Source organism: Nicotiana sylvestris, chromosome 5, assembly GCF_000393655.2.
Source record: "Nicotiana sylvestris chromosome 5, ASM39365v2, whole genome shotgun sequence".
Lineage (NCBI taxonomy): Eukaryota > Viridiplantae > Streptophyta > Magnoliopsida > Solanales > Solanaceae > Nicotiana > Nicotiana sylvestris.
Genome location: NC_091061.1, coordinates 88,109,979 through 88,130,833, shown reverse-complemented (window position 1 = coordinate 88,130,833; position 20,855 = coordinate 88,109,979). Strand labels below are relative to the sequence as shown.

Genomic DNA, 20,855 nt, shown 5'->3' with positions numbered 1-20,855 from the left:
CTACCGGCTCCTCCTCATATGACAAGTCCTTGTCCAACTAGACATTGCTGAAGTCTAACACGTGGGATGGATCGCCGTGATACTTCCGAAGCATGGATACGTGAACACTAGATGCACGACTGATAAACTCGGCGGCAACACAAGTCTTTAAACCACATCCCTCACTTGATCAAGAATCTTAAACAGGCCAATGAACCTAGGGCTAAGCTTGCCTCTCTTTCCAAATCTCATCACGCCTTTCATAGGTGACACCCGAAGCAATACCCGCTCACCGACCATGAATGCTAAATCACGAGTATTATAGTCGGCATAACTCTTTTGCTTGGATTGAGCTGTACGAAGCCTATCCTAAATTATCCTGACCTTGTCCAAGGCATCATGTACTAGATCCGTACCCAACAACCGAGCTTCTCCCGGCTCAAACCATCCAATCGGTGATCGACACCGCCTACCATACGATGCCTGATAAGGAGCCATCTAGATATTCTTCTGGTAGCTCTTGTTGTAGGCAAACTCCTAAATGTAAAAACTGATCCCACGAGCCTCCAAATTCAATGACACAAGCTCGGAGCAGATCCTCCAACATTTGAATAGTGCACTCGGATTGCCCGTCCGTCTAAGGATGAAATAATGTGCTCAACTCAACCTGCGCACCCAACTCATGCTGAACTGCTCTCCAAAAATGCGAGGTAAACTACGTACCTTGATCAGAAATGATATAAACGTGCACACCATGGAGACGAACAATCTCCCGAATATAGATCTCAGCTAGCCTCTCGGAAGAATAGGAGACTGCCACAGGAATGAAGTGTGCTGACTTGGTCAGCCTATCAACTCACACCGCATCGAACTTTCTCTGAGTCCGTGGGAGTCCAACAACGAAGTCCATAGTGATACGCTCCCACTTCCACTCAGGAATCTCAATCTTCTGGAACAGACCACCAGGTTTCTGATGCTCGTGTTTAACCTGCCAACAATTCAAACACCGAGCCACATATGCAACAATGTCCTTCTTCATTTTTGTCCACCAGTAATACTGCAGCAAATCCTGATACATCTTGGCGGCGCCCGGATGAATAGAGTACCGGGAACTATGGGCCTCCTCTAAAATCAACTCCCGGAGCCTATCCACATTAGGCACACAAACTCGACCCTGCAGCCTCAAAACTCCATCATCTCCTAATGTAACCTGCTTGGCACCTTCGTGCTGCACTGTGTCACTAAGGACACACAAATGAGGATCATCATACTGCCGATCTCGGATATGCTCCCATAAAGAAGAGTGAGCAACTATGCAAGCTAATACACGGCTGGGCTCAGAAACATCCAACCTCATGAACTGACTGGCCAAAGCTTGAACATCCAGGGCAAACGGTCTCTCACCGACCGAAATATACGCAAGACTGCCCATAGTGGCTGACTTCCTACTCAAAGCATCGACCACCATATCGGCCTTCCCCATATGATATAAGATGGTGATATCATAGTCCTTTCATAGTTCCAACCAACTTCTCCGCCTCAAATTTAGTTCCTTCTGCTTGAACAAATACTACAGACTCTTGTGATCCGCGAACACCACACATGGCATGCCATACAGATAATGCCTCCAAATCTTCAACGCGTGAATAATGGCTGCTAACTCCAAATCATGAACTAAATAGTTCTTCTCATGAATCTTCAACTGCCACAAAGCATAGGTAATGACCTTGTCATCCTGCATCAACACCGTACCAAGTCCAATACGAGATGCATAATAATAAACTGTATAAGGCCCTAAACCTATGGGCAAAACCAACACTGGCGCCGTAGTCAAAGCTGTCTTGAGCTTCTGAAAGCTAGCTTCACACTCGTCCGACCATCTGAACTGGGCACCCTTCTGGGTCAACCTGGTCATCGGGGCTGCAATAGGTGAAAACCCCTCCACAAACCGATGATAATAGCCTGCCAATCCCAAGAAACTCCGGATCTCTGTAGCTGATGCGGGTCTAGGCCAGTACTTGACTGTCTCTATCTTCTTTGGATCTACCTAAATACCATCAGCTGAAACAACATGACCCAATAAAGCAACTGAACTCAACTAGAACTCACACTTCGAAAACTTAGCATACAACTGACTATCTCTCAAAATCTGAAGAACATCTCTCAGATGTTGCTCGTGCTCCTCCCAGCTGCGGGAATAGATCAAAATATCGTCAATGAAGACAATCACGAAATAATCCAAGTAAGTCCTGAACACTCGGTTCATCAAATCCATAAAAGTTGCTAGGGCATTTGTCAACCCGAATGACATCACCAAGAACTCATAATGCCCGTACCGAGTGCGGAAAGTTGTCTTAAGGACATCGGATGCCCTAATCCTCAACTGATTATAGCCAGATCTCAAGTCAATCTTTGAAAATACCTTGGCACCCTGAAGCTGATCAAACAAATCATCAATCTTCAGCAATGGATACTTATTCTTCATTGTAACCTTGTTTAATTGCCGGTAATCTATACACATTCTCATTGATCTGTCCTTTTTCTTGACAAACAACACCGATGCACCCCCAAGGCGAGACATTAGGTCTAATGGAGCCCTTTTCAAGCAAGTCCTACAACTACTCCTTTAACTCTTTCAATTCAGGCGGGGCCATACGATACGGCGAGATAGAAATGGGCTGGGTGCCCGGAGCCAAATCAATGCAGAAGTCAATATCCCTATCGGGTGGCATACTAGGTAGGTCTGAAGAAAATAACCTTAGGAAACTCACAAATAATAGGCGCAAAATCAATTGAATAAACCTCGACATTAGAATCACGAACATATGCCAAATAGGCCAAACACCCCTTCTCGACCTTACGCCGAGCCTTCACATATGAGATAATACTACGGGTAGAATGACAAGGAGTCCCTCTCTACTCAAGACGAGGTAGACCCGGTAAGGATAAAGTCATAGTCTTGGCGTGACAATCCAAGATAGTGTGGTAAGGTGATAACCAGTCCATCCCCAATATGACATCAAAATCAACCATGTCCAACAGTAATAAGTCTACTCGGGTCTCAATACCCCCAATCACAACTACACAAGAGCGATGAACACGATATACTATAATAGAATCACCCACCGGTGTAGACACATAAATAGGAGCACTCAAAGAATCACTAGGCCTGACCAGATACGACGCAAAATAAGATGACACATAAGAGTATGTAGACCCTGGATCAAATAGCACTAAAGCATTCCTACTACAAACCAGAATCGTACCTGTGATAACTGCATCGGAAGCCTCAGCCTCAGGCCTGGCTGGAAGAGCATAACATCGGGGCTGGGCCCCACCACCTTGGACTACATCTCTGAGATGTCCTGCAGCTGGCTGAGCTCCACCTCTAGCGGCCTGAGTTCCACCTCTAACACCTCTACCTCCACCTCAAGCTCATCTACCTCTACCTCTGGCTGGTTGGGTGGACTGTGGAACACTCGGTGCCTGAACTATGGCACAGGAACTCGGATGCTGAGAGCTGCTTGATGCTCGAGGACACTATCTAGCAAAGTGCCTCATGTCGCCACAAGTAAAACAAGCCCTTAGCTGCTGAGGCTGACGACCCTGAAAACTCTAAAGCGGAGGTGCACTGATATGAGCTGGTGGTGCAATATAGGACTGTTGATCGGAATACTAGATGTGAGAACCACAGCCACCTAGGGCACTGTGAGAAGCCTGAAGTGCTGACTAAAAAGGCCTAGGAGGATGGCCTCTACCAAAAGAATCTCTGCCTCCAAACGAGGCACCACTGAATCTGCCTGAATGGCGATGCCTCTTGTCAGACCCCTGACATCCTCCCTACGACAGAACTATCTCAACTCTCCTGGCCACATTGGCCGCCTCCTGAAAAGAAATCTCATTCCCCGTATCCTTAGCAATCTGAAGTCGAATAGGCTGAATGAGCCCCTCAATGAACCTTCTCACTCTCTCTCTCAGTGGGAAGTATAAGTAGAGTATGACAGGCCAAACCAATAAACCTCGTCTTGTACTGAGTAACAGTCATAAAATCCTGCTAGAGACACTTAAACTACCTCCGATAGATCTCTCTCTGAGTGACAGGAAGAAATGTCTCCAAAAACAGCTGAGAAAATTGATCCCAAGTCAAAGCTGGTGACCCAACTGGTCTATCCAAACAATAATCCCTCCACAAAGTCTTGGCCGATCCAAATAAGTGAAAAGTAGCAAAGTCGACCCCATTGGTCTCTACTATCCCCACGTTCTCATGACAGCTATCTAAGTAATCCTGGGGATCCTTAGAAGATGCACCACTGAAAGTGGTAGTAAAGAGCTTGTTAAATCTATCCAACCTCCACAAGGCATCAGCAGACATAGCCGCTCCATCATCGGCTTGGGCTACTACACCCGGCTGAACTGCTCCAACTAGCTGAGCTGCTAGAGTCTGAAGCTAGGGAGCCATCGGCTCCGGAGTGCGGGTACCAGGAGTCTGGGCCCCTCCTCCAGCCTGAGAGACGGCCGGTGCTACAGGAAGAAAACCTGCCCGAATGACACTCTCCATAAGGCCCACTAGGCGGACCAGAGCATCCTGGAGTACTGGGATAGCAATGAACCCCTTTGGGGCCTGAGCTGGTCCTGCTGGAACTGCATGGGCCGGAACCTCCTCGTTAAGCTCAACCTGAGGCTATGCCACTAGTGCTGCTGCTCTGGGTTGAGCTCTGCCCCTACCTCGGCCTCTAGCACGGCCTCGGCCTCGCCCTCTGCCCCTCGTGGGAGCTGCTGCTGGGGGCTCGGGCTGCTGAACAACGGATGGGGAAGCGCGTGTTTGTGGCATCTGCGAAAGAACAGAGTAGAAACCCAATCAGCATTGAGAAACCAAACCGTACGACAGGAAATAATAGATATGAAGTTTTTCCTAACTCTATAGCCTCTAGGGGATAAATACAGACATCTCCGTACCGATCCCTCAGACTCTACTAAGCTTGTCTGTGAATTGTGAGACCTGTGTAATGTAGAGCTCTGATACCAACTTGTCATGACTCGAATTTCCCACCCTCGGGAGTCGTGATGGTGCCAACTAGTGAAAGCTAGGCAAGCCAACCAACTAAACTATTTACCTTGTTTCCATTTTTACTACGATAATAGTTAAGAGCCAATAATTAGATAACAATAGAATTGAATAAGCGGAAGGCTGCATTGTAAAGTTTTAATAATACTGCTAATACTAATCCATAACAAATCTTCCCAACACTGGTGTCACAACTTCACAGAGTGTCTAGGAGTACTACAAATAAAGGTCTGAAATAAATAAATACAATACTGTCTCTGGAAATACATGAAAGAAACAGGAATAGTAGATAGGAGGAGATACCGAGGTTTGCGGACGCCTGCAGGACTACCTCGGGTCACCTGATGAACAAGAAACAACAATCTCATTGCGGTCCGAATTCTACAGCACTGGGATCTGCACAAAAGAGTGCAGAGTGTAGTGTCAGCACAACCGACCATATGTGCTGGTAAGTGCCTAGCCTAACCTCGGCAAAGTAGTGACGAGTCTAGGACCAGACTACTAAATAAACCTGTGCAGTTAAATCATATACAGTGGAAATAGAAGTATATAATAACAACTAAATTTGGGCAGGGGAAACATGCTGCAGAGAGTAACAGATAACAACAGAACAACAATAGAGAAATGTAAGGAATTCCATAAATCAATTACCAGCAAAGATAATAAAATAAGAAGAACAAGTACACATGTAATACCGTTACAGGCGTGCAACCCGATCCCATTTCATATATTACCATTGCAGGCGTACAAGCCGCTCCCATTTCATAGTGTACCATTGCAGGCGTGCATCCCACTTTCATTTTATGTATTACCATTGCAGGCGTGCAACCCGCTCCCATTTCATATAATTTCCATTGCAGGCGTGCAACCCATTCCCATTTCATATAATTTCTGTTACAGGCGTGCAACTCTCTCCCATTTCATATAATTTCCGTTGCAGGCGTGCAACCCACTCCCATTTCATATATTTTCGTTGCAAGCGTGCAACCCGCTCCCATTTCATATATCAACACCAATCATAAAAGAATCCCGGCAAGGGAAAAATAGCATAATAACAACATCCCGAAAAGGGAACAATAATATCACAACAAACATCCCGGCAAGGGTACAATAATACCACAACAACATCCCGACAATGAAACAATAATGATAATCCAAACATGAAGCACAATAAACCCCAACGGAGTCATAACGATTACAATACAAGACTCAAGGGCATGCTTGACACCGACGTATAGATACTCGTCACCATGCCTATACGTCGTACTCCACAATTAGCACATTGCAGATAAGACACAACTCCAAATCCCTCAATCTAAGGTTTGACCAAACACTTACATCGAAGCCACAAACACAATTTAAGCCTCAACTATCGCTTTACCTCTTGATTCCACCACCAACTCGCTCGTATCTAGCCACAAGTTACTTAATTATATTAATAATTGCTAAATGAATCAGTTCTAATGCATGGAAATAAGTTTTATAAAGTTTTTTCCAAAAAATCAAAAATCGACCCCGGGCCCGCTTGGTCCAAACCCGAAATTCGGACCAAATCCCGATTACCCATTCCCCCCCCCGAGCCCGAATATATAATTATTTTTGGAATCCGACCTCAATTTGAGGTCTAAATCCCCAAATTTTAATATTCTTAGGTTTTACCCAAAATTCTCAATTCCACCATGAAAACCCTAGATTCTAGGATAAAATCTTGTAAAAAGAAGTTAAGAAGTAAAGAAAATGAGTTAGAAATCACTTACTAATGTTTTGGAGAAGAAAGGTTGTTTGAAAAATCGTCTCTTATGTTTTTAGGGATTTGAAAAGTGAAAAATAACTGAAAGTCCCGGTTGAATATACCCCTCCCAGACCCCCTCGGCGGACCACACAAAAAGGAGTGCGACCGCAGAGCTCACCGTAGAGAATATTCACCGCAGTAGCATAAAATCATTGCGGACCACACTGGCGGGTTCAGAGATCTGCAACTTCTCTGAACCTGTAATAGCTATGTTTTAAGCCTAAAACATCTCGGAACCTACCCGAAACTCATCCGAGCCCTCGGGACATCAAACCAAATGTGCATACTAACTCAAAAATATCTTATGGACCTACTCACACGATGAAATCATCAAAATAACATGTAAATCCATGAATTAAACCTCAAAACTCAAAAGTTTCATCAAGAACAGTCAAAGTTCATAACTGTTCAACCGGAAGTCCAACTCAAGTCAAATAAACTCTGTTTTTCACCAAATTTCACAGTTATCTTTTAAATACTATAAAAAGTTTGTACCGGGCTCCGAAATAAAAATACAGGCCCGATACCAATCGTTTCAAACATTAATTCTTTTTTTTATTTCTTAGATAATTCAGTAAAATAATTTCTTTCAAAAATTAATTTCTAATGCTTGGGACCTCAGAATTCATTTCCGGGTATACGCCAAAGTCCCATATGTTACTGCGGACCTCCTAGGATAGTCAGAATACGGATCCGGGTCCGTTTGCTCAAAATATTGACCAAAGTCAACCATAATAAAAGTTTAACTCTATAAATTTCTATTTCTCATATTTTCACATAGAAGGCTTTCTGGATATAGGTTCAGACCATGCACGCAAGTCGAGAAGAGGTAAAAAGGAGGTTTTTAGGCCTCGGAACACTGAATTGATTTTAAAATAAGTGATGACCTTTTGGGTCATCACATCCTCCATATCTAAAACAACCGTTCATCCTCGAACGGATATAGAAGGAAGTACCTGAATCGGGAGAAAGATGGGGATAACAGCTCCACATATCGGACTCGGACTCCCAGGGCGATGCCTCAGCAGGCTGACCTCTCCACTGAACATGAACAAAACGGAAATCCTTCGATCTCAACTGACGAACCTGCCGGTCTAGAATAGCTATCGGCTCCTCATCATATGACAAGTCCATGTCCAACTGGACAGTGCCGAAATCTAACACGTGGGATGGATCACCGTGATACTTCAGAAGCATGGACACGTAAAACACTGGATGCACGACTGATAAATTCGGCGGCATTGCAAGTCTGTATGCCACCTCCCCCACTCGATCAAGAATCTCAAATGGGCCAATAAACCTAGGGCGAAGCTTTTCCCTCTTTCCAAATCTTATCACGCCCTTCATAGGCGACACCCGAAGCAATACCCGTTCACCGACTATGAATGTTAAATCACGAGCTTTACGGTCGGCACAACTCTTTTGCTTGGATTGAGCTGTACGAAGCCTATACTGAATGATCCTAACCTTCTCCAAGGCATCCTGCACCAGATCCGTACCCAACAATCGAGCCTCCCCCGGCTCAAACCATCCAACCGGCGACCGACACCGCCTACCATACAACGCCTCATAAGGAGCCATCTAGATACTCGTCAGGTAGCTATTGTTGTAGGCAAACTCCGCTATAGGAAAAAACTGATCCCACAAGCCTCCAAAGTCAATGACACAAGCTCGCAGCATATCCTACAAAATTTGAATAGTGCGCTCGGACTGCCCGTCCGTCTGAGGATGAAATGTTGTGCTCAACTCAACCCGCATACTCAACTCACGCTGAACTGCTCTCCAGAAATGTGAGGTAAACTGCGTACCTCGATCAGAAATGATAGACACAGACAAACCATGGAGACAAACAATCTTCCAGATATAGATCTCAGCTAGCCTCTCAGAAGAATAGAAGACTACCACAGGAATGAAGTGTGCTGACTTGGTTGGAGCTTAAAGAAGATTAAATTGATCAAAGAGTAAGGATTCATATTTGTGATGACATTTTGGGTCATCACAAATATGAATCCTTACTCTTTAATCAATTTAATCTTCTTTTAAGCTCCAACCGCCACTCTATCGATTATTCTACTTATATTCTCAATGTTGATACCAAATGGTAAAAGAAAATGCAGCTCAACAAAGTTAACATCAACTGAATGAGAGATAATGCCTTCTTAAGATATAAGCCAAAATGAGAGATAATGTCGGGTGGTCGTTCAACTTCATATTTATTACCCAAAAATTACTTTTCTGTTTTGGTTACGTAAAAATTATTCAACTTTGTATTTATTACCCAAAAATCACTTTTCTTTATTTTGTTACACAAAAAATATTTTACTTTGCTCTGGTTATCACAAAAGTCACCTTGGTCAAATTTTATAATATTTTTACTTGAAAGTCTATTATGCCCTTGACATTATAAATCCTTTAATTTATGTAATACCTTATATGATGTACTATATAATATATTTTTACCTAAGTACCCATTTTATTTATAATTAAAATAATTTTATATTATTTTATTTATTATTCTTATAATATATTTGTACATTTAGTTTTACCATGGCACTATATTTGTTTAGTCTTATTCCAACATGAACATATTTTTAAACATAAAAATGAAAAAAATATTTATTTTTAATATTTATTTAAAATAATAAAAATATATTTGCGTAACAATTGATACTTTTTACTGTCAATAAAACTTTTTAAAAGTATTTCAAAGAAATTTCTGTTTAATATTAAGTTTCTTAAAAATTTATCTGTTAATATTATTTATTTAAAAGTATTTATATGATGTGTCAGTGTGCTAAATGTAGGTATTTTATTTAATGGATTATTTTACGTGAGCTTTGATTTTATAATTTTTATTAAAAATAATTAGGCATGGTTAATAATAGTGACTTGAGATTTATTCATAGTAATATGACTGACAAATTTAATAATGCTACCTACATATCTCAAAATTTAACGTTAAGGGAAAGCTAAATGTACGAATATATTATAAAATAATAAATAAAATAATATTAAATTATATATATATATATATATATATATATATATATATATATATATATATATATATATATTATCAAAGTGACTATTGTAATAGTTAAAGCATAGTAAATGATTTTTGTGTAATAAAAGAAAGACAAGTGAATCTTCGATAATGAGCACAAAGTTGAATGACTTTTACGTAACCAAAAAAAAAAAAGACTTTTGAATAATGAACACAAAGCTGAATGACAACCCACGAGAAATACAAACTTAAGATATAAGCCAAAAATATGTGGTCTCTATTACCAATTGATTTCTCATATTTAAAACTACAAAAGAAAATATATGAAACAAAAGAGAAAATTAAAACAAAGAACAAATAAATCTACACTTCTTGGCCATTCTGCGTTAACAATCAAACAAAAAGATCAAAGCCCTCGAAAATGGGGAATATCGTGCACCCTCTAGTGAAGATTCCTTTCTCCATATTTTTGTCTTTTCAATTTTATTTATTCACATCATATACAGTAAGTAGGAGAAAATTCCTCCCATGGAATTCCTTTTTTCATTCACATCATATACGCTAAGAGAGAATTCCTCAGAATCCTTTTAATGGTAACTGTTCACTTAGATGAAGGAAACAAAAGCAAAAAACATAGATATACAATCTATATTTTCTTTTTTGGGAGATAACTTTCTATCAGTGGCATGATCAATTTGATCAAAGATACAATGCTATATGGACCACTTGATATCCTATTTAAGAAATTAAAGCATGTGCGACTGATTTGTTTTGGGTGAAATTCAAAAATAACCAGATTTATAAGTGGTCATTAAAAAATAGCCACAATGTAACGACCCGACTAGTCATTTTGCTTTCTAGAACCTCATTCCCCTAAATAAGACTTTCTGTACTTGCTTTTTCTGATTTATGACTTGCGGGGATAGTTGGTTCGGGATTTGGAAGAGTTTGAGTTGAAACCGGAACACTTGATTCCTTAAGGTTGGCTTAAAAGGCCAAGTTTGATTTCGGTAAATATTTTGAGTAAACAACCTCAGAATCGGGATTTGACGGTTCCAATAGGTTCGTGTGATGATTTCGGACTTGGGCGTATGCACGGATTGGGTTTTGGCGCATAATAGTGAAAGTTGGTTCTTGAAGGTTTTTAGAAGTTCTTTAAATTTGGTTTAGAGCAGATTTTGGTGATATCGAGATCCAAACGGAATTTCGAGACCGGGAATAGTTTCGTAATATCATTTAAGACTTGCACGCAAAATTTGGTATCATTCCGAGTGGTATAGGTACTTTTCGGCACATTGGAAATAGATTGAAGAACTTGAAGTTCATAGGTTTGATTCAATTGATTTTAGGGTGTAATTCTTAGTTTTAATGTTGTTTCGGTCGTTCTGAAGGGTCGAGTGAGTCCGTTTTATGATTCTAAACTTGTTGGTATGTTCGGGCGGGGCCCCGGCCCTCGGGGACCCGAGTGTCAATCGGACGAGGCTCAGACCAAGTTGGAAAACTTAGAAAGAGCTGAAGCTCCAGCTGCTGTCATAACCACACTTGTGGTTGGTCAGCCGCAAGTGCGAGCTCGCAGGTGCAATTAGAGCCTCGCAGATGCGGTCCAAGGAGAGGAGCCCAGGCTCCGTAGATTGCGGCCCTTTTTCTCGCAAAAGTGACCCAAAGAAGCGGATATCAGTCCGCAGGTGCGGCTCCAGCTGGTGCAACCCATTTCCACGAAAGCAGACAATCGTCCGCAGATGCGGTCAACGCACCGCAAGTGCGAAAATCGCAGAAGGCAGTGAGTTCATTTAATACGGGACTCAAGTCATTTCACTCATTTTCTCTCATTCTTTGGGCGATTATTGGAGCATTTTGAGAGGGATTTCCACCTAACTTTTGGAGGTAAGTAATTCCTACCTATTGTGAGTTCAGTACATAAATTTTTGGTAGATTCCACCATGAAAATTGGTAGAAATTATGTGTCAGATGAAAAACCTAGGGTTTGAAACTTAGAGATAATCATATATTTATGTTCCTTAGGTTATAGTAACAACTTCCTTCGAAAATTTCCGAAATCCGGGCATGTGGGCCCGGGGGTGAATTTTAGGAATCTTGCCTTTGGAGTTGGGTAATCACTTTAATAGTTAGAATATGAACTTTTGAACCTATAATGATTGGTTTCTATACTATTTGAATAGTTTTAGATCGTTCGGCTCCGGTTTGAGGGTTTGAGCGCATTCTTGAGTTTGGAAGTAGGCTTTGAAGCAAGGTAAGTCTTTTTTCTAACCTTGTAAGAGCGAAATTTCCCCATAGGTGAACTTAATTAATATATGGTTATTTGTGGGGGCTACGTATGTATGAAGTGACCAGAGTCTATACGTAGCTACTATTTCTGTTATGTTTGCGTAGTTTTAGAATTACACCATACCTTGTGGACACCATTATTTGATTATATGTGCTAATTGTAGCGAAAGGAATTAAGTTGAGGATTTCCAATGATTTAAAGGCTTCAAGTTGAATTGTCTTCATTTCTTTTAAAAAGAATTAAGAAAGGGGTATGATTTAAATGATAAAATTATGTTTGAATGCGTCGCATGTATGATTTGCGAGCGGGGTAAATAGATGCATCTATGGTTCGCGCCGTTTGACCCTCGGCAATGCACAATTTACTTTTATGTTGGATCGGGACGAACGTCCTTGGTGGTATTTGTGTGTGATAATAGAATTGAAACTCTTTATAGTCTATATGAATTGTTGCTTGAAAGGTCACTTGTTTTAAATAAAGATAGTCCTTGACTTCTTAAATATGATGGAAGGAATTTTCAATTTGAGCTTGTTGTTTTCTACATACATTATGATTTAAGAATTTAAACTTCATATTATTATATTGTTGGCCCTACTAAGTGTCAGAGTCGAGCCCTCGTCACTACTTCTTGGAGGTTAAACGAGATACTTACTGGGTACATATTTTTACGTACTTACGCTACACTTCTGTACTTGATTGTACAAGATTTGAGACATATGCATCTGGCCATCAGTCCGGCTCGTAGGCTTGACTCCTCCACTTGAGATTTCCCGGTGAGCTGCCCTTTTGGCCGGTCTGCAGCAGCTGGAGTCTCTCTCTTATGTCTTTATTTTCATGTCTATTCCTTTCCAGACAGTAGGATAGTATGGTTTTGTATATTCTACTAGATTACCCACAAACTTGTGACACCAGGTCTTGGCACACACACTAGTAGACCTATGATTTTGGTTTACTTTCATGATTACGATTTGTATTTATTGCTTCCAGTTATTTATGCTTAAATTTTAAACTCCTAAATTTTTATCAAATAAAAAGAAGTCATCACTTGCTAATTATTAAAAAGGGATTTCACTAGTTGATTAGTGTTGGCTTGCCTAACAACAGTGTTGGGCACCATCACGGCCTAATATGAAATTTGGGTCGTGACAACATGGTATCAAAGCACTGGGTTCATATAGGTCTCACAATTTATGGGCAAACCTGTTAGAGTTTTGCGGATCGATACGAAGACATCTGCACTTATTTTCGAGAAGCTATAGGGTATTAGGAAACTACTCTTTATTCATCTCCTATCGTGCAGTTGATGGTATACTAAATTTCCTTTTTATATTCTCTCACAGATGGTAAGGATGCGTACGGCGGATGTTCCAGATCGGGGAGGAGCTACTCCTCCTATTTCTAGAGGCCGAGAGGGGGGAGGGGAGGGGGCACTGACCCGAGGTAGGGGGCGAGGGCATCCCAGAGCTACCCCAGTAGCACCACCAGCGGATCTAGTGGAGGATCCCGTCACCGAGGAGCAGGGTGAGGTGCTTGTTCTAGAGCCAACCCTGGTAGACTTCATGATAGGACCGGGCTTTCAGAAGGTCATGGGCCGTATGCTGCGGTTCATGGATACTATGACTCAGGCTGGTTTATTTCCAACAGACCTAGCCACATCTCAGGAAGGAGGGGGAGCAATGACCCCTACTACTCAGGCCCTTAGGCACGCAACTGCCGTATATCAGACTCTGGGTACACTACCCATGGGCGGTGTCTAGCCAGTTGTCGCAGCAGTACCTGAGCCTAGACCAGCTACAGACGACAATCCGTAGAAGCTATTGGATAGATGGACTAGGCTACACCCTCCCATCTTCGGGAGTAAGCGGCATGAGGACCCCTAGGACTTTATTTATCAGTGTAGGGATAGACGGCACAACATGAGGATATTGGAGTCCTATGGAGTAGATTTCACCGCTTTCCAGCTGGAGGGCAGGGCCTGTTGATAGTGGCGGTCTTACCTTCTTGGCAGACCAGTGGGTTCTCCTCCCATGACTTGGGATCAGTTTACAGGGCTTCTATTGGACAGGTATATTTCACCCTCTTAGAGGGAAGAGTTGCTGTGTCAGTTTGAATAGCTCGAGCAGGGTTAGTTGTCTGTGATCGATTATGAGGCAAGATTTTTAGTGGTCTCGCCATGCACTTACGATACTTCATACGGATGCAGAGAGAGTGCGGAGATTTGTTGCAGGGTTGCACCCCGGTAATCGGGCTAGCATAGACTAAGAGGTTGAGATGGGTACTGACTATCAGCTAGTGGTGGAGATTGCTCGGAGTATTGAGGGATATCGCTAGAGGGGTAGAGATAAGATGCAGTAGGACAAGAGGACCCGATTCTCTAGAAAGTTTAGATATGCCCCAGCTAGGAACAGAGGTCAGTTTGGGAGGGGTCAGCCTAGTAGGCCCCCATATTCAGCACACCACCACCTCATCGGGGTGCTCTAGAACGACCCTATTTTAGCGCTATTCTAGAGAGTTCTTACCGCCCACCAGTTCATCAGGGTTGTTCCAGTGCCTATTTCAGTGCCATGGTAGAGAGTTCATACTGCCCACCAGTTATTCAGGGTTCTTCTAGTGGGTATTCAGGCCATCAAGGTCAGACTTCGGGTCAGCCGACTATGATACCGAGAGGTTGTTACGAGTGTGGAGATTTGGGTCACATAAAGAGGACCTGCCCCAGACTTCGGGGCAAGGTAGTACATCAGGGTCATCAGCCCATGATTACAGCACCAGCCGCCTGACCGCCTAGAGGTGGGGGACAGGCTGGTAGGGACCATCCTAGAGGTGGAGTCTAGGAAGGGGGAGGTCAACCAACTATTTTTCAGCCAGGCGGAGGTTAGCCAGTCAGCGCTCCAGCAGCTAGATTCTATGCTTTTCTGGCCAGACCAGATGCAGTGGCCTCAGATGCCATTATCATAGGTATTATTTCTGTCTGTGGTAGGGATGCTTCGGTATTGTTTGATACAGGGTCTACCTATTCATATGTGTCCTCTATGTTTGCTCATTTCCTGGATATTCCTCGTGAGTCTTTGGGTACTCCTGTTTATGTGTCCACTCCTTTGGGCGGTTCTGTGGTTGTGGATCGGATCTACCAGTCATGTGTGGTTACATTCTGTGGTTACGAGACTAAAGTGGACCTTCTGTTACTTGATATGATCGACTTTGAGGTCATCCTGGGCATGGACTGGTTATCCCCATATCATGTCATCCTTGATCGTCATGCCAAGATTGTTACTTTAGCAATGCTAGAGTTACCACGATTGGAGTGTAAGGGTTCCTCCGTTAGTGCATCTAGTCAGGTTATCTCTTTCCTGAAGGCTCGACATCTGGCCGAGAAGGGTTGTTTGGCGTGTCTAGGATATGTTCGGGACACCACCGTAGAGTCCCTGATGAGTAATTCAGTGTTAGTGGTCCGAGAGTTCGCCGATGTGTTTTCTTCTGACCTTCCAGGCATGCCACCAGATCGTGATATTGATTTCTGTATTGATTTGGCCCTAGGTACTTAGCCTATATCTATCCCTCGTACCGTATGGCTCCGAAAGAGCTGAAGGATTTGAAGGAATAACTTGAGGATTTATTAGCAAAGGGTTTGTCAGATCAAGTGTATTACCTTGAGGTGCACCAGTTTATTTGTGAAGAAGAAAGATGGGACTATGCGGATGTGCATTAATTACTGTAGTTGAACAAAGTTACCATCAAGAACAAGTACCTATTGTTTCATATCAATGATTTGTTTGGCCAGTTGAAGGGAGCTAGAGTGTTTTCTAAGATCAACTTGAGATCGGGGTACCATTAGGTAAAGATTCGGGACTCAAATGTTCCAAAGACTGCTTTCCATATAGATCTGGCCATTAGTGATGTCCTTCGGCTTGACTAATGCCCCCGCAACATTTATAGATTTGATGAACCGGGTGTTCAGGCCTTATATTTACTTTTTTGTTATTGTCTTCATTGATGACATCTTGATTTACTCACATAGCCTGAGGGAGCACGAGCAGCATTTGAGAGTGGTGCTTCAGACATTGCGAGAACAAAAGTTATATGCTAAGTTCTCTAAGTGTGAGTTTTGGCTAGAGTTTGTGGCATTCTTGGGACATGTTATGTCAGGAGAGGGTATTAAGGTGGATCCTAAGAAGATTAAGGCAGTTCAGAGTTGGCCATGTCCTACTTCGGTGACTGAGATCAGGAGTTTCCTAGGATTAGCAGGTTATTATCGCCATTTGTGCAGGGCTTTTAATCCATTCTAGCACCTTTGACTAGATTGACCCTGAAGGGTTCTCCATTCCGTTGGTCCGATGATTGTGAGGCGAGCTTTCAGAAGATCAAGACAGCTTTGACTACAACACTGGTTCTAGTGTTGCCTTCTGGTTCGGGGATGTATACTATGTATTGCGACACTTCACGGGTTGGTTTGGGTTGTGTATTGATGCAGGAGGGGCGAGTTATTGTATATGCTTCACGTCAGCTGAAGATTCGTGAGAAAAATTATGTTGTGCACGATCTAGAGTTAGCCGCAATTGTTCATGCTCTTAAGATATAGAGGCATTATCTGTATGGGGTGTCATGTGAGGTTTTCATAGATCATCACAACTTACAGCATTTGTTCAAGCAAAGAGATCTAAATTTGAGGCAGCATAGATGGCTTGAGTTACTGAAGGATTATGATATCACTATTCTTTATCATCTAGGCAAGGCAAATGTGGTCACAGATGCCTTAAGCAGGAAGGAAGAGAGTATGGGTAGCTTGGCAGTCATTTCAGTAGAGGCGATTCCACTAGATTTGGATATTCAGTCCTTGGCTAATGGACTTGTGAGGCAGAGCCTAGATGAGTTCTTGCGTGTGTGGTTGCCCAGTCTTCATTATTGGGGTAGATCAAGGCTCGGCAGTTTGATGATCCTCATTTGGCAATTCTTAGAGAGACGGTACTACAGGGTGGTGCCAAGGAGGTTTTTATTGGCGAGGTTGGTGTTCTGCGACTCCAGGGTCGCCTATGTGTTCCTAATGTCAATGGATTGAGGGAGAGGATTTTAGAGGAGGCACACATTTCATGGTATACTATTCATCCAAGTGCTACGAAGATGTATCGTGACCTGAGACAACATTATTGGTGAAGGCAGATGAAGAAAGACATAGTGGAGTATGTAGCTAGGTGCCTAAATTGCAAGCAGGTCAAATATGAGCACTAGATGCCAGGTGCCCTACTTCAACAGATGACTATACTTGAGTGGAAATGGGAGCGTATTACTATGGACTTTGTGGCTGGAATGTCGTGGGCCTTGTGGAAGTTTGATGCAGTTTGGGTCATTGTCGACAAATTGACCAAGTCGACACACTTCATTCCGGTTGCGATTACCTATACTTTAGAGAAGTTGGCTCAGATTTATATTTGGGAGAGAGTTCGATTGCACGATGTACCTATTTCCATCATATTAGACAGCGGCCCTCATTTCACTTTGCATTTCTGGAGAGCCATATAGAGTGATTTGGGGACCCGTGTAGAGCTCAGCACAACATTTCATCCGCAGACTAATGGGAAGTTGGAGCGGACAGTTCAGCTATTAAGGTGTGTTAGGGCACCTATTTGTAAATGACTCTGGTTCAACTAGTTTACATCACCAAGGATCGGGTAAGGGCTCAAGTTACTTCAAGGAGATGGTATTAGACACTTCTCGAGGTCCACATTTGTGGGTCCCGACCGAAACTTAAATTATATGGATTAGTCAAATAAATGAATAGAGCACAAAATTTGAGAATTTTATTATAAAAAGATTTTGAACAAATGGGTACAATTGTTTTGATTCTAATAGAAAAGAAAGAAAGGGGGGGGGGATCTTAAGTTTTTTAGCCTAAAGGATCACCCCTTGCAACATAAATAATATTACATAACTCCCTCAAAATGGGGTGTTACTCATATTATTCAGTGGGCACAGACTATCATCTCTTGCTACCCGATTACTATGTTAAAGTTGTTTACCTAAAAACGCTCTAATTCAATTCTAAGTCGTTCCCTATGCGTGCATTACCCGTGGTCCAGGAGGTTTTGGACCTCTATTTGGATGGTTCTAGACCTTCTCAAGGCTGCTCAAAAATGTAAAAGCTAGGCGACAATCAAAACATCCAAAGACTTCACATAGATGCAATTAAAGGCTTACATTGACATCCACACTTAAGCATCAAGTGCACACAATCACATATATCAATTAGGAATTGGCAGAATCCATAATCTTAAACCTATGTTCATACTTTCTAGGTGATCAAAGTATGCAGGTAAATTTCAGATGCAGGATATTGCTTATAAGCAGAATTATGCAGGATTACAAGCTAATTATTAACAATTTTAAGTTACCAATCCCATATGTAATGCCTAGGTGATCTACGCAATTAGGTATAACAGAATCTGCCGGGAAGAGTCCCAGAATCATCCAGATTTTGATAATAGTAACGCTCAGAAACAATGTTTGAGTAGTCTAATGTTAACCAATTAATAAACAATTGTTTCCTATATGCAGGATCTCTAACAGTTGATGATTAGAACTCGCTTTATTTATACTTAGTCCTATAAACAAGATTTTTAGTGATCAATGCGATTTGATAGCGAATGGAGTGATCAAAATCCTATAGGCATGATTTCTAGTGAATAACTGAAGTGAATTGCAAGAAAGTTCGTTGCAGTTTGTTCCTATAGGCAGGTCTCTACTGCATTTGAAAGTAGTCATCCAGAGTACTCACTTCCTATTCGCATGATGCCTATAAACACGTAGTAGTATACACAACATCTGAACTCATGATTAATGTTAAACAAGTGGTTTGTGCGCACTTTTCCTAATGTCATGATCTGTACAGTGCTCATGTAATCAAATAAAACATATAGCAACATTATCAATTCATATAGGCATGTTATCTACCCATTGCATGTAGATATCAAATTCTACCCATTCCCTTTTTACTAACACCCCAATTGTTTATACAAAAGGTTATTACATGCCCAATAATGAGTAAAAAGTACAAATGTTACGTAATAGTGATAATAGGCCTACAACAAGCCTAAATAAAAATACCCAACATTGCTTGGGCCTTCAATAACTCTTACACAACATACCTAGGCCTTCAACAAAGAGCCACATTTAATATATGAATCAGGGATCCATAGAGGAGTCCAGAACCAATTTACTCAACCATAGCAGCAAGTGTTGCACCATTTAAATCAGCAAATTCAGGTACAAAACACATAATAGGGGGAAGTACAATGAATAGGAACGGTTTTGAGATTGAGGAGTGACTAAAGACCAAGCCCTAGTGTATCAAGAGTTCACAAGGGTCTCAATTGGACCCTGAGTAGTGCTCGCACTAGGGAGGCCAACAATAGAACCTAGGTAGCCTTGGCTTTCAGCCGGCTAAGATTGAGGAGTTTAGAATAGCATAAGTTGTAGGCTAAGAATGAGGAGTTCAGAAAATTTGTGGTGCTAGCAAGTTAAATGAAGGTTGCAAGTAGTATGAATAGATATGTGTAAGTTGCAAGCTAAAGAATGGTAGACAAACAAGGTTTTTGGTATACCGGAGTAAGGATAAGAAAATGTGAGTGAGAAGGTGACGAGAATAGGTAAGACCTCAGATTAAGCCCATCAGAGAGAGCTGATGGTTTTCGTAAGTTATAGAAAGCTCAGTATAATATGAATGAAGTCAAAGGAGTTTAAGACTAGTAGCATTTAGAAGATATGGATGCTACCCTGGTAGAAGAATATGAGTGTGAGTGTGATAAACGATAAAAGGATGATATTTATGATATAGCCTTCGATTGAAGTAATGACTCAACAAGAAGGGATTTCATGAAGTACACGGGATTAGAATACCCTCATAAGACTATGAAATATGATTATTGAATTATAGTATCATCCCTAGGTGGATCAGACAAATAACTTCAGATGTTCCCCAATGAGATGTGAGCCCTGGCGACAATGTATTATATAAGACATTTCAAGTTATCAATGGTAGATTATATATCAACATTAAGGTAAATTAAACAATAGATGGATAAAAGTTACAAAGTATGAAATGAAATTAGGCTATCATTCTTAAGATGAACGGTGATGAGGTATCATTAAAGGAGTTAGATTTATACATATAGGATAAGTAGCGAGAGAGTAACCTAGAGTTAGGTAGCAAACCTCGGTAATAATAAACTGAAGTAAGTGTTATGGTATAGTAAGACCTACCTAGATGCATTAAAGCCATAAGGATAGATAACCGAGGTTGTGAAACAAAATATAGCAATAGTCTTAAGTTCAACAAAGTACCGAGTGAAGAACTTCAATACACCTATAGATGCCCAGAGGGACAACTTGTCGTAGTTCTGTATATGTTCACAAGGTGAGGAATAGATATTAGCTTAAAGCTATTGAAAAAAGGAGAGAAGAGTCACAGAGGCTCATATACAAGGACGAAGTCATACATGTTGTACGATAGGAGGAAGCAACGGTTACGAGATAAGAAGAATTTCGACCACAAGTCGTGGTGTGAGAAAGAGGACTAAAGGGGGGAATGCCCTGGTCGTTGGATTTATTCATAAAACAATTGACTAGATGGCAAGGACAATATTAAAGTATTCGTAAGAGCTGTAGGTTATGAGACTAATAATCGCATCATCCCACATTCGAGGATGAATGTTCCAAAGAGGGGAATGATGTTACACCC

At 41.7% G+C, this 20,855-nt stretch overlaps 1 protein-coding gene across 1 annotated transcript; it reads right to left on the bottom strand.

The window, feature by feature from the left end:
• Positions 1–835: 835 nt before the first annotated feature.
• On the bottom strand, positions 836–1,462 carry LOC138868940 (uncharacterized). Its single transcript, XM_070146522.1, has 2 exons — positions 1,148–1,462; positions 836–967 (listed from the first exon to the last, which is right to left on the bottom strand). The coding sequence occupies exons 1-2, from the start codon at positions 1,460–1,462 to the stop codon at positions 836–838; spliced, it is 447 nt and encodes a 148-aa protein (XP_070002623.1).
• Between the last annotated feature and the right edge of the window lie 19,393 nt (positions 1,463–20,855).